Genomic DNA, 13644 nt, shown 5'->3' on the forward strand with positions numbered 1-13644 from the left:
CGCCTTACAGGAAACATGAATTGGGAACTTAGGGCACATGCTTAGGGACATATTATACCACCCCAAAATGGTGGCACGAGATGGCAGCATCGATGTTGCGCAAGACACTAAAGGGTAGATATGTGTGCATTGAGCGCGGGCACATACTATGTAAGCACACGTGACACTCTTATATCACATGTGTATGTGTCCCCAGCCTTGTGCATGGTTTGACACGCCATGCACCCATGGGCCCTTGTGTGTGTGTTAACTTATCCTTAGGCAAGCTACCAGACTTAATATGGGTTCAATCTTAAGTTTACTTGGAATTACAGCCTTCTGCAGTTATAGTGGATATACACATGGTGTTGTCATAGTTCAACGCCAAGACCAAGGTATAGGTATGGTTCAGCACCATGTCATAGACCAAGGTGATATGTGGAGTCGGCATGGCTCAGCGCCATGTCCCAACATACCAAGGCGATCAACAAAGGTATGGGTATGTCTTAGCGCTATGTCTTAATGAACCAAGGTGCGGGTTTGGCTAGGTCAGATTGTGGATATTCAGATATGTGGGCTTGACTTAGTGTGCATAGCTTAGGCCATGGAACCCACATATCACTTGGCGGGTAGCATGTGTGCCAATCAGACAACCATCCAATCAGGATGAGGCATGTGTGGGCAGTTGAGATAAGCAGTAATGGCCTATAATCAGGTGTCCCAGTAAAGGCCGACAGCTTATATTCGGATGTAATAGCATATGCAGATACGTTATGTGGATTATGAACACATATTGATGTGGCATGCTTTCATTAGTTGCCTTTCCTATTGTTGACGCTAAAATCGGCAGGCTTCAGAAGTTTAATTTGCTGATGCAGGTGTGCCAAAACCAACAATGTGGTTCGAATGTGTGTAATCAACCTTAGTCTCTTTGAGAAAATTGATTATTAGGCGATTGAAGGAGAAAGAGAACATAAAACTCCTTTGTGAGTTTAATTTGCCTTAGTGAAAGGACTTTAATAATGAACGAATTTTAACAACTGTGACAATAGAATAAGAAAGGAAGGAGAAAGAAAGATATAGAAGAGAAAAATAGAGGAATAAAGAAGATAAAGAAAGACGGGGAATAGAAAGATTGCTAAAGAGAGAAAGTTGAATGAGGTGAGAAGAGCTTAAGAAAGGAAAATTATATTAAATTAGGATTCTGAGGGTGCTTGACCTTTTATAACGCTTGCTACTTCCTTTATTTATAGGGTCGTAAAATAACTAATTATATATAAAAAGATAAAATTAATTCCTAAACAAACTCTATTGGATAAGCCATATCATATCCAAGGTGCCACATGTCTTTTGAAGAAATTACACATTCTAATAAAATCATTCTTGTGATATCACTTCCCTATATATAGATAAATCAACCTCATCACCTAAATACTCTCACTTTATCACTTATATTTATCCATTAAACTTTATCCCAACAAGAGCACTGTGCCTTTATCTATTGAAACTATTTCAATTTACGTAACAAATAAGGACACTCTAGTACCATATTCTTTTCTTCAAAACATTCTATCATTTTATCACCTTGCCCACGTGTTACATCATCACCAAAATGGCTGCCACATCATCAACACAAGATTTTGCCAAAATGGGTGTCAACAATGCTCCCCCAATTTTAAATGTCTTATCAACCATCAAGATAAGATATTTAAAATTTAACTTAGCACCCCTTTAGTTTAATCACTCCTGCACTATACAGCTACCCATAAATTGTTATTATAGCTTCAATTTCCAAAACCAAAACTGACTGCCTCCAACCCATTATTTGCAAGATAATAGATCAAAAGATAAAAACAAAATAGATAACTAACCAAACCTACAAGACTCTGCTAAAATTAGCAGATCCTTTTATTCCAACACTTGATAGTAAAAGGACTAAAAGATAAACCATTCCAGCTTTAGAACTCGGCTAAGTATGGGTACCTTTTTTCCTCCATTGGCTAAAAAATGGTAGATTGGTACGGCTTCACAAAATGGCCATTGATGAGTCTTTCATGGGCTTCACCATCCAAATCTATCAATTTGTGAGCCCTTTCATGTGATACTTGATGAAACAAGCAATGCCCACCTTAAGTTAGGGACCATTTTTCATATTTTTTACCAGGTGGAATCACAGTCCTCTAAACCATATCTTCTTCAACAAAGGACTTAAATTTCACCCCTTTATAAAAAGCTCTTACCACTTTCCTCTTGTGAACCATGAGGTGGTCAAATGTAGCTTACTGTATTTCACCTAAGTATTCTATCTCGGTAAGAATGGCCTCACTATAATTGACAGGATTTAAGATATGTTGTAGAATAACCTTTGCTGATTTTACATTCAGCTTCATTTACAGGACTGTATCATACCCAAAAGTCCATTGATATGGAGTGATCCCTGTACGTGTTCTTTTTAAAGTTTTGTAGGCCCACAAATCTTCTGATAAAGTCTTATGCCATACATCTTCTTAACTTATCATCCATCATCTTCTCAATGATTTCTATTACCACTTTGTTTTAAGCCTGGTTATTCCCTTGAATTACCTCGGCCTGGATCCAAGCTAAGATCTGAGCCCTATAGATTTCTGCATTTTGTGCTGGTTAATCAGCAGGCTGAAATGGAGCGTATGGATTAACTAACTTTCGTTGGGGGTTAGCGATCACATGCCCCCCGGCAGCTGTTGGTGGTGCAGGTTGGTTGTTTCTCCATTGATTTTGATTGCCCCCCCAGATATTAGGGTTCCCTCTGAGGCACAATCGGTAATGCTTGCGGGCATTTTGCTGATTCTGATTTTGCTAACGTAGTGATGGTGGTTGATATATTGGAATAGTCGACATCAATGGTGTTTTTGGTATTATTGGTAGATTGCCACCGGGTAAACTAGCAGTTTCACTCAGTTGGCTATGCCTTACCCCTGTTATCTATTGCCCTTAAGGGATGTTCATCAATGGCAAAGAAATATGTTGAAGAATTGATTCATGAGCTGCGAGCTTTTAGTTTGATCATGACGACTTTGGGTAGCCGATATTTGAGCCATCATTGCTTCCATTTTCTGATTAATCTCCTCCATTTGGGCTTGTACTTTTTGATTAACTTTTCCCATTTGGGCTTGCATCTTATTACTATTTTCACTAATTTGTGCCTACTGGCCATCAATTCTTCGTATGATGGCCACGAACATCTGTGCTAAAGGAACATCAGATGGTAAAGCTGATTCAGCCATATTTGATCCACCTAGGGCGATCAAATGGTTCTCATCTTCGACATCATCTTCCCATCAAATTCTTTAACCTGGGAGGTATTACAACTTATTTAACCACTGGGTCCCACTGAGGTGTGTCAAGAATGTTGACCCTAAAATCGGTTGGCTATTCAGAAATTTGGTGATGCGGGCATGCCAGAACCAACAATGTGGTTCAAATGGGTGTAGTCAACCTTAGTATCTTTGAGAAAATTGACTATTAGGCAATTGGAGAAGAAAGAGAACATAAAACTCCTCTGTGAGTTCAATTTGCCTTAGTGCAAGGACTTTAATAATGAATGAATTGTTATGATTGTGACAATAGAATAAGAAAGAAAGGAGAGAGAAAGTTATAGAAGAAAGAGATAGAGAGAAAGAAGATAAAAAGAGATTGAGAATAGAAAGATTACTAAAGAGAGAAGTTGAATTAGAGAGGGAGAGTTTGAGAAAGCATAATTACATTAAAATAAAGATTCTGAGGCTGCTGGACCTTTTACAACATTTGCTACTTCCTTGATTTATAGGGTCCTAAAACAACTAATTACATATAAAAAGATATAATTTTTTTCCTAAACAAACTCTATTGGATAAACATATCATATCTAAGGTGCCACGTGACTTTCGAAGAAATTACACATTCTGATAAAATCCTTGTGATACCACTTCCCTGTATATAGATAAATCAACCTCATCACCTAAATACTCTCACTTTATCACTTACATTTATCCATTAAACTTTATCCTAACAAGTGGACTGTGTCTTTATATATTGAAACTATTTCAATTTACGTACCAAATAAGGACACTCCAGCACCTTATTCTTTTCTTCAAAACATTCTACCATTTTATCACCTTGCCCACACGTCACATCATCACCAAAATGGTTGCCACATCATCAACACAAGATTTTGCCAAAATGGGTGTGACCTCTCAGTAAGGTGTTACCTCATTCCCTTTCGTTCCATCCAATCAATCAAACAAACAAACAAACAAAAAGAAAAAAAGAAAAAGATAAGATAAATGAAGGACATTATCTTTTTCCTAAGCATGTATAATTGATCCCTTTTTCTCTCATTTCTATCCAATTTTCTTTTCTCCTGTTAAACGGATCTTAAGAGAAGAAGAAAGATCACACTTCAAATATAGGTTGGATGCTATATGATAATATAAATAGATCCACATTGGAGGTTTGTAGGATAAATGGCCCCTAGTCATTTGTATTCTTTTTATCTTTTCTTTTACTTTTTCTATTTTCATGTTTCTAAGCAGAGCATAGTATGGGTAATCAATTATTTTAATTTTTAAGTCTATAATTTTTTTAATTAATAAATAAAAATGTCTATTGATTTTCTAATGCAATTTATTCTTTCCAATAGAATTATGTTCAATGGTAATATATTTTCATGATTTGCTTGTACGCGGACAATTATTTCCGTTTACCAAGGGTCTTGTGGCCCTGTAGTATCTCCTTTACCTCCGATTTTCTGTTGTACACAGACAGCTATTTTTATTTGTCAAAGGCTTTGTGGTCTAGTGGTATCTTCTCTACTTCCCAAAGTGAATGGTGAGAGTTTGAGTCTCTATAGGAGCAAAATTGGTGTCTGAGTTGTGTGTGTGAGTTTATTGGCAAAATAAAATATATAAAAAAAGAAGAAGAAAAAGAAGCTATTTCCGGTTCGGGTTGTTTTTCAAAAAAAGAAATGAGATGGGTGTTTTCGAAGTTAGTGCATCAGAATCTTCAATTTTTAATTCTGCATCATTATAATTTAAAGACTAAAATATATGTGGATTTTTTAATTAAATTTATGCCTCAATTAAATTTGATTGAATATTTCAAGACTGAGCCTAAAATTTCAAACCATGACTAAAATACATGTGGATTTTCTAATTAAATTTATGCTTCATTAAATTTTGATTCTTAAATTCTTAATGTAGATCAACCTCGCAATATATATAAAATATCCATTATAGTATTTGACATTTCGTTCGTTACGCTCTCATCATAGATTACTCAATTTTGGGTCCCCCACAATGCAACAAATAAATGTTTCAACTTTTTTATTTCTTTTTTAAATAAATGATTGTGATAAATCTAAATTGTAGATGAACATAAATACAGTGAAAATAAAAAATAATTATGTGATATTCAACAATAATTCAAGAGAATGCATTCTATTAAAGCTAACATTAGCTTAATTTGGATTAATTTATTAAATATCTCAAGATTTCATAACTCTTGTGACAAGGGAACTCTCTTAAGAGTAAATACTCCCTTTTGTATGTTTAATATTTTGAAGCAAATTAATTTCCTAAAATTTTTTTTGTAACTTTTAGAAATTTCTATTAAGTTTTTAAATTTTTTTATAGTTAGAAGTAATTAAATCTAAACTAACTAAAGATCACACTAATTTTTAGTTTGGAAATTGGCCAATAAGGCAATCCGAATTAACCCGAACTTTTATCCCAAAATCTCTGTCCAAGATACAAACCTGAGTTGAATAATTTAAAGATCTATTGAGTTCGATTAAGTAGTTAGGGTTGAAAGTAAGATTAAGATTAGATTAGAATTGAACATTTCATAATATGTCGGATTGAGCCTAGTTGTATCTCAAACTTGCGCAAGTTGCAGTCCCATGCAGAGTCACTTGCTGGGCCTTTAAGTGCAATGTGGACACCGTTCTTCCCACGTGATGGTTGGGTTGTGGGTGCATTTGTTTTGAGAAATAATTTTGACATTGTGGCCTGAGCAACATGTAGGGCTCCATATATTTTGAAGTAAAATATTGTTTTTAGAAAATATTTTTCTTTTCCAGGTAAAATATTTTTTTATTTTTATTCTTTCGGCATTTGGCAAAGATCTATGTCAACCAAAAATCAGAAAATAAAAATAAAAAATATTTTACATCCAAACAAACGGAATAGTAAAGTGAAAAATATATTTTTGTGCAAAGACAAGTTACATTAACATGGGTATCCCTTCTTATGGAGGTTCTAGCATATGTCAACTAAACACCAGAAAATAAAAATATATATATATTTTCTAAAAAATATTTAACAACCAAAAAAACCGAACCCTAAACTGAAATATATATTTTTGCGCAAACACAAGCTACATTAACATGGGTATCCCTTCTCACGGAGGTTCTAGCATATGTGATGAAAAGAAAAAAAAATAAATAAGAGGATCTATTCACCCCTTCTAAATCTATAGAAACATAAACTAACATTACAGTCAACACACAAATTTAAGGTGAAAGTGCTTGTCAGTTGTACATATGAAGAATGTGACTATAATAAAAGTCAGTTGTACATATGAAGAATGTGATTCTCACATCAAGCTTATGAAAGAATTGTGCGAGGAATGCTCAAGGAATTCATAATTTGTGAAAATAAGATAATAATTAATGATTCTGAACAAAAGAATTACAGTCATTCTTTCCAAAAACAAGAATTGAACCTCCTTCACCCTGAACAGCTAATAATTTGACCACCACATAATCTGAATCACACCCAAAAACATTTATATGGTCATGACATCCTTTGCAAAACTATTGCACCTATTGCAATCAAATCAGTAAACCTCAAGTCGGCAAGTCTTCGATCCCCTGGGTAGCCCCAACAAGGTATTGCAAATTATCTTTGACTGTTGACCCCCCGCGGAGCGTATTACCATTCTCTCCAAAACTTTAGCATTCTTCAAGAAATACTCTGCAATTTTCAATTCGTCACTACACCAAAAAAAGTACCTAATTTCAATTACCTTGAGGTGAAACAACACGCAATATGGCACATTCGTTGGTGTATGCCGGAGAAGTTGGTTATAACCCCCATAACATAGAAGTTCCTAACCAGAAAAGAAATACAAATACTCTCAACCATTGAATAATTGCACAAATAACCTTTAAATTTAATCAAAACAAAGTAGTTAGCTCCTCACCTTACAAACAAGGGTTTCCAGTTTTGGTGCGCGCTCAAGCAATTCAGGAAGCAATTCCCATCCAGCAGTAACACCCTCATCAGGCACACCCAGCTCCAAATAAGTCAATTCAGGAAGCAATTCCCATCCATCAGCTGAAATGTTAAAAACATTGATATTTTGATCTAACCAATAACATTCTAATATCGCCAAATCCTCTAGCACAGGGCAGCTTGAAACGAGCCTCTTAGTTGAGTCACCATCCGAAAACACCATTTTGTCAAGATGGAGGATTTTAAGGCTGGGGAGACGGACCATGGTTGGAACATTGAGAACAAGCATATCAGCTAGTTTTAGTACCACTAGAGTATTACAAGTCCAAAGCTCATGAGGCAGCATTACATGGCAATTCATAAGGAGGCTAATATGGACTTCACGAACATGACGCAATGTTGCAATAGAAACCCATTGACTAAGATGCGAATTATCACATATGTTTTCACACGTCAGACGGAATTTATGCATATCTGAAACACTTAGTAGCAGCACTCGATAGACAAAATTTATGAAACTTTTGACTGACTGATCATCAAAGTAGAAATTAGTGATTGATTTCCAATGATACTTCCATTTGGTTGATAAGACGCTAGTTTTCAATACATCTTTTGTTGGCAGGAAGGAGAGTATATGCCCAATTAGACAGCTTGGCAAACTGCTAATCCTGTCTTCTTCTTCTTCTTCACTTCTCTTGTTTTTGATAAGCTTTCTACTAGAACCCATAATTTCTGTGATGGTATATATATATCAACAGAAGAAAAATATATATATATATGCATATATAAAATGATAAAATAATTTTCTCGACAATTCGAAGAGTTTATATATTAGTTATATACCTATGAGGGTTTTGAACTCAGTGATTTTACACAATGGTTACCTGCAAGGAAAATTGATTATATGAGTGCGTGTATATATATACACATATATTGATTATATTAGACACATATACATATTAAATTGACAACCCCAAATGCAAAATTAAGCTAGGGTTTAGGAAATCAGCCACCTGAAGAAGGAAGAAAGCGACTAACTAAATTAACATTCATGCATATATGAGTGCGTGTGTGTGTGTATAACCTAGACAAATAATGCATACAGTCCCAAATGCAAAATTAAGCTAGGGTTTAGGAAATTAGTCACCTGAAGGAGGAAGAAATCGACTTAGTACACACTTGAATACTGCAATAGAGTCAATAACCGTAGAGATAGAGAGACTATCGGAGAAGATGCTTCAAAATCTTTCCTTCTCTCTCCCAGTACTTCCACAATTTCTCTCCACAATTTCTCTCTCGCTTTCACACTTGTGCTCTTTTCGTATTGAAATTCGAAACACGCACACAACTTTTTTCTGTGCTTTTGTGTCTTTTCGAATTGACTATTTCACTACCCAAGACAATAGTGCAATGATGCATTGAAATTTGAAACTACGTTGTGTAGTCAGTCATTAACTTTATATAAAATTTACGGTCACGTCAACATTTCATTATAGATTTATTTTAAAAACTTTAAATTCTTATTATACACTCTTTTTTTTTTTATATATTATTATTTTTTAAATAATAAAATAACTTTTATTATTATTTTTTTTTCTTAACAATTTTATTCTCAACAATTATAATACTAACCGTTATAATTGTTTGCTCCGATTTAGATACAAGATTTTAAAAATATATATATATTAAAAATAATAATATTACATATATATATATAAAAGAAAAAAAAAAAAGTGCATTACATAGCTTCCTACAAATAAAATAAAAAATACAACTTAGGAAAAAAAAAATACATTAATACTTCCACACATGAGAAAAAAAAAAAAAAAAAAAAAATAGTAAACATTACAATTAATTGCTCTTTTTTGCATAACGCGCCATAATTTCATTTTGTCTTTTTCCTAACGGTTATATTCCCAACGGCTATATTATGTTTGTCTTATTCTAACGGTTATATTATGTTTGTCTTTTTGCTAACGGATATATTCTGTTTGTTTTTCTTCAATAACTATATTCTCAATGGCTATATAAACCACTTATTCTCTCATTTTTTCAATTACCAAGTCCACTTCTTTACATCTTCGAATTCATTTTCTCTTCTTTGAGTCTTTATCTTTATTATAGAAAAAAAAAAATAGCTTCATCATCACAATCTATTCCAGTGTCTGGGTCAATTTCTCCATTGAGTTCCTTTTCATCTTCTGACGGGGAAGATTTTTTTGAAGAACGTCAGAAAAGGATGAATGCAATGATGCAACTGTTATCGCCTGAGAAGGTAAAGGCATTCTTTCGACGTCGTAAGAGAAGATATATTAAACGTGATCGAGAGGAAGCAGCCCAACGGCTATTCCAAGATTATTTTGCTGAAAATCCCACTTTTCCACCCGAGATGTTTCGTAGACGATTTCGGATGCGCCGAGAGTTGTTTATTCGCATTTTAAACGGTGTTTCAGCATATGACGAATAGTTCATCCAGAAACCTGATGCCCTCAGTCGTATGGGTTTCACTCTTATACAGAAGATGACAACTGCAATACGTATACTCGCATATGGAATTTCAGCAGATCTTTGTGATGAGTACATAAAGATTTCTGAAACCACTGCGGTTGAAAGCTTGAAGCAATTTTGTGATGCTGTAATTGCGGTGTATGCAGGGCAGTACCAACGCACACCGAACGAAGAAGACATTGCACGTCTGCTTCGAGAAGGGGAAGAAAGAGGCTTCCCAGGTATGCTTGACTCTATAAATTGTATGCATTGGGTATAGAAGAACTGACCTACAGGGTGGCATGGCACACACAGGGGAAGAAATCATAAGCCTACCCTCATATTGGAGGCGGTTGCATCGAAAGATCTGTGGATCTGGCATGCTTTCTTTGGTATGGCTGGTTCAAACAATGACGTGAATGTCTTAGATCATTCCCCAGTATTCAATAGCCTGATCAATGGCACAATGCCTCCGATTAATTACGAGGTAAATGGACATCGACGTACAATGGGGTATTACTTATCTAATGGTATTTATCCCAATTGGGCAACTTTGATTCAGACAATCCCACACCCAACAACTATCAAAGAGAAATTATTTGCTAAAAAACAAGAAGCTGTTAGGAAAGATGTTGAATGAGCGTTTGGCGTGTTGCAGATCAGGTGGGCTATAACGCAAGGACCTGTGTATTATTGGGATAAAGAAGATTTAAACAAGATAATGAGAATGTGCATCATATTGCATAATATGATCATTGAAGATGAGAGTGGACACATTTTGCAATGGACACCTCCGCCGGATGAGCCAATATCCCTCCCACAATACATTCGAAACCCAACAATATTGGCGGCACACATTTTCGATCGTTTTAGAAGAATTCGCAATAGAGCAGATAATGCTTATCTCAGGAGACATTTGATGGAACATTTGTGGAATTAATTTGGTAATGAATATGTTTAAATTTGGTGTAATCGAATAAAATGTACTTTTTATATTATTATGAGAATTAATTAAATCAGTACGTGGTGAAGATGTTTAAATTTATTAATTGAATAAAATTTTATTTGTTATATTATTATGCAAATTTATTAAATTATTATGTAATAAATAAATAAATAAAATTGATAAGTTAAAGAGTACAAACTTTTTTTTAAAAAAATAATTAATTAAATCATTATACAAGTTATATGACTCCTTTTATTTATTTACAAAAATGACTTTTTTAATTAATTAAAATTTAACTATCTTTTCATTAATTAATTAATTCAATACACATACAATAATTATTTTACACACTATCATACAATATCATATAATATCATTTTATATCATTATCTCACACATGGCCCACACAAGACCCACTACGTCTGTGGTTTTCTGCTCATTGCCAGGCGCCACTTCAATCCTTATATGTGAAGAGCTGGGTGTGTAATATGAGTTGGGCCCCACTAGTGTGTAATCCACACAGGAGGGCAATTCATTACACACAGACACACGTATTGTACACTTCATTGATACGCTGGGGTTGATCTTAATTATACTGTCCTCCCCTAATTTTTTTTTTTTTTTTACAATAATTATACTGTCCTCCCCTATTGTTTTTACAAATTACATGCACACAGATCATTTAGGCTATATTTGGTACGGTGAGAAAGGAGCAAAAGTATAAGATTAGTTAGGAGTGAAATGGAGGGAAAGGAAAGGAAAAAATAATTTTAATCCCCTACCGTGTTTGGTTGATTAATGAAGGAAAAAAAATGAAATGACAATAATCATGTTTGGGAAATGAAAAGAAAAGAAAATATTTTAGTAAATTTACTATTATGCCCTTCAATATTTTAAAATATAAATTTATGAAGCCTCAAAATTTATAGCCCAGGAAAAAAAAAGAAAAACAACAACAACAACAACAACAACATTTTTTTAGGGCAAATCATTTCAGCCTCCCCAATCCACCTCCATCTCTATTATCGTTCTTAACTCTGAACTTGCCTCTCTCTCTCTGTGCAACTACAAACTACAAAATCTACAAGAATTTAAAGTTCAAAACCCATATATTTCAGTTTATTTATCTGTCTACAAGAATCAAAAGTTCAAAACCTATTACTTATATCAAAACCCATATCGGCATATCATTTCAGATTGTTAAAAAAATCAAAACCCATATCTTTTAGTTTCCATCGCCCGCTGCTTTAGTTCGTTTCGCCGTTTGCAAGCTTCAGCCACTGGCCTGCCTTTTCTCAACTCTCTTACCCCCCTCTTTTTGTAACTGCTAACTTGTATGTATATATGTGATACCCCTCGGATCTGAGACACGGGTTGATCAGGCCCAGGCCCAAACCCGAGGGAAATATCAAACAATTAATATTTTAAAACGAACATAGATTACAAAATGAATTAAGAAATAAATAAAAGCTGAAACGAATTCTAAAATAAAATCCTTAAATAATAAAGATTAAATAACCTATCTCCAAAAATCTCCAGGGTTATAACTTGGGAATCCATCTCTAGTGGACCCCTAATAAAAATCCCAAACTGAACGAAAATAAATAACTGAAGATAAAATCCAAATCTAATATCTGGAAAGAAGTCCTACGTCGTCGGTAGAATAGAAGATCGTCTCTGTTCAGCCTGAACAAACCCTAAGACTGGAATCGTCAGATACCTGAAAAATAATAAGTAGGTTAGGCCCACGAACAAGTTTTAACCTACTGCAATCCAAGCAGAGACTCGATATGCATATACACTCTAACCAACTCAACAATAGCTAATAGTCCGTAAGTATATATATAGTCACACTAAAGGACTCTCACTGATCTACAGGTCGGTCTCAACCTGAATAGAGGTAACATGCTAAAACACACACGAAGTGGGCATGTGTACCTAAGCCTAAAAAGGGTACACCTCCAACCATTGTAGTCAGCTACGCATCCCAATGTATATAGCTCCCTAACCAACGACTCTGAGACTCAGACTCATATCGTGGTACCATAAAAATATATTTAAAGTCCTATCCTATCCATTCATAAGAAATCCAATTGGCCATTCAGCTTGTGCAGCTTCTTTGACTCAACCTACATAACAAGTAATCCAGCTAGTCATTTAGCTTGTGCAGCTTCTTTGACTTAGCATATATATAAGTAGGATTTATTTATAATCCATTCCCTTATTCCAGTATAGGTTGAATTTAGTATTTTTGAAACTAAACCATTCCTGGTATGTCATCCTCCCATACCGGTACATACAATCCAATCCATCCAGCAGTTGATAGAATAAAAACAAATTATAACTATCAACTAACCTATACAATCCACAATTGATAACAAAACATTAAGTACAAACATCAATTGTTCCAAATTAAGCATTGTTGGTTTCCTTGATGGAGTCGCCACAACCAACAAAGCTTGAAAGTTGTGTGAGAATTTAGGAGGTGGCCAAGTTTTACATTTATAGAAAGCCATTACTACCTTTCTCTATATAAAATATAGATAGGGTGAGTAGGGATCGTCCCAAGGGATTATACGTGTTAGAATTTCAACTTCGACTCTAGCGTACCAAATGATTGCAAAAGAGAATTGGGTTGGTTGATTACTTCTAGAAAAGAATTAATTAAAATGCAATTAAAATAAAACTAAGTAGAGATAGGGATTTAAGAGATCAGAAGAGAGGACTTAGGGTGTTGGAATCACCACTAAGCTTGTGTAATTAACCACTTGCTTTCCATTAATGGGGAATACATTGTTGTGAACAAAATTGGTTCGATTAGCAAAGGTGACTCAACAAGTGTATAATGTCTAAACAACATGTGAAAGGCCACAATATATTTATTGGAAGAGGAATATATTGTCTAGACAACATGTGAAGAGAACAAAATATCAAATCAAGTCATTAAACATTTCATTAAGCTCATAGTCCAAATAATTCACA

The 13644-nt window shown here is 34.5% G+C and overlaps 2 protein-coding genes across 2 annotated transcripts; one reads left to right on the forward strand and one right to left on the reverse strand.

The window, feature by feature from the left end:
• Positions 1-6598: 6598 nt before the first annotated feature.
• Positions 6599-8621, reverse strand: LOC132267136 (putative FBD-associated F-box protein At3g50710). The gene is made up of 4 exons (XM_059768201.1): positions 8377-8621; positions 8073-8113; positions 7198-7961; positions 6599-7104 (listed from the first exon to the last, which is right to left on the reverse strand). The coding sequence occupies exons 3-4, from the start codon at positions 7954-7956 to the stop codon at positions 6832-6834; spliced, it is 1032 nt and encodes a 343-aa protein (XP_059624184.1). The 5' UTR covers positions 7957-7961; positions 8073-8113; positions 8377-8621; the 3' UTR covers positions 6599-6831.
• A 1105-nt stretch (positions 8622-9726) lies between these two features.
• LOC132316663 (uncharacterized) lies at positions 9727-10356 on the forward strand. Its single transcript, XM_059815135.1, has 2 exons — positions 9727-9958; positions 10013-10356. The coding sequence occupies exons 1-2, from the start codon at positions 9727-9729 to the stop codon at positions 10354-10356; spliced, it is 576 nt and encodes a 191-aa protein (XP_059671118.1).
• Positions 10357-13644: the final 3288 nt, after the last annotated feature.

The sequence above is a fragment of the Cornus florida genome, unplaced genomic scaffold, assembly GCF_030987335.1.
Source record: "Cornus florida cultivar Cherokee Brave unplaced genomic scaffold, ASM3098733v1 CherokeeBrave_3.0.0_Hap2_Chr07, whole genome shotgun sequence".
In the NCBI taxonomy this organism is placed as follows: domain Eukaryota; kingdom Viridiplantae; phylum Streptophyta; class Magnoliopsida; order Cornales; family Cornaceae; genus Cornus; species Cornus florida.

What these genes read in the sequence shown, in the direction of transcription:
- LOC132267136 (XM_059768201.1), bottom strand. Translation starts at nt 7,956, where the DNA reads ATGGGTTCTAGTAGAAAGCTTATCAAAAACAAGAGAAGTGAAGAAGAA. An exon ending in TGGAAACCCTTGTTTGTAAG is followed by an intron (nt 7,105 to 7,197) that starts GTGAGGAGCTAA and finishes TTTTCTGGTTAG; the next exon opens with GAACTTCTATGTTATGGGGG.
- LOC132316663 (XM_059815135.1), top strand. Translation starts at nt 9,727, where the DNA reads ATGGGTTTCACTCTTATACAGAAGATGACAACTGCAATACGTATACTC. An exon ending in GGAAGAAAGAGGCTTCCCAG is followed by an intron (nt 9,959 to 10,012) that starts GTATGCTTGACT and finishes ACTGACCTACAG; the next exon opens with GGTGGCATGGCACACACAGG.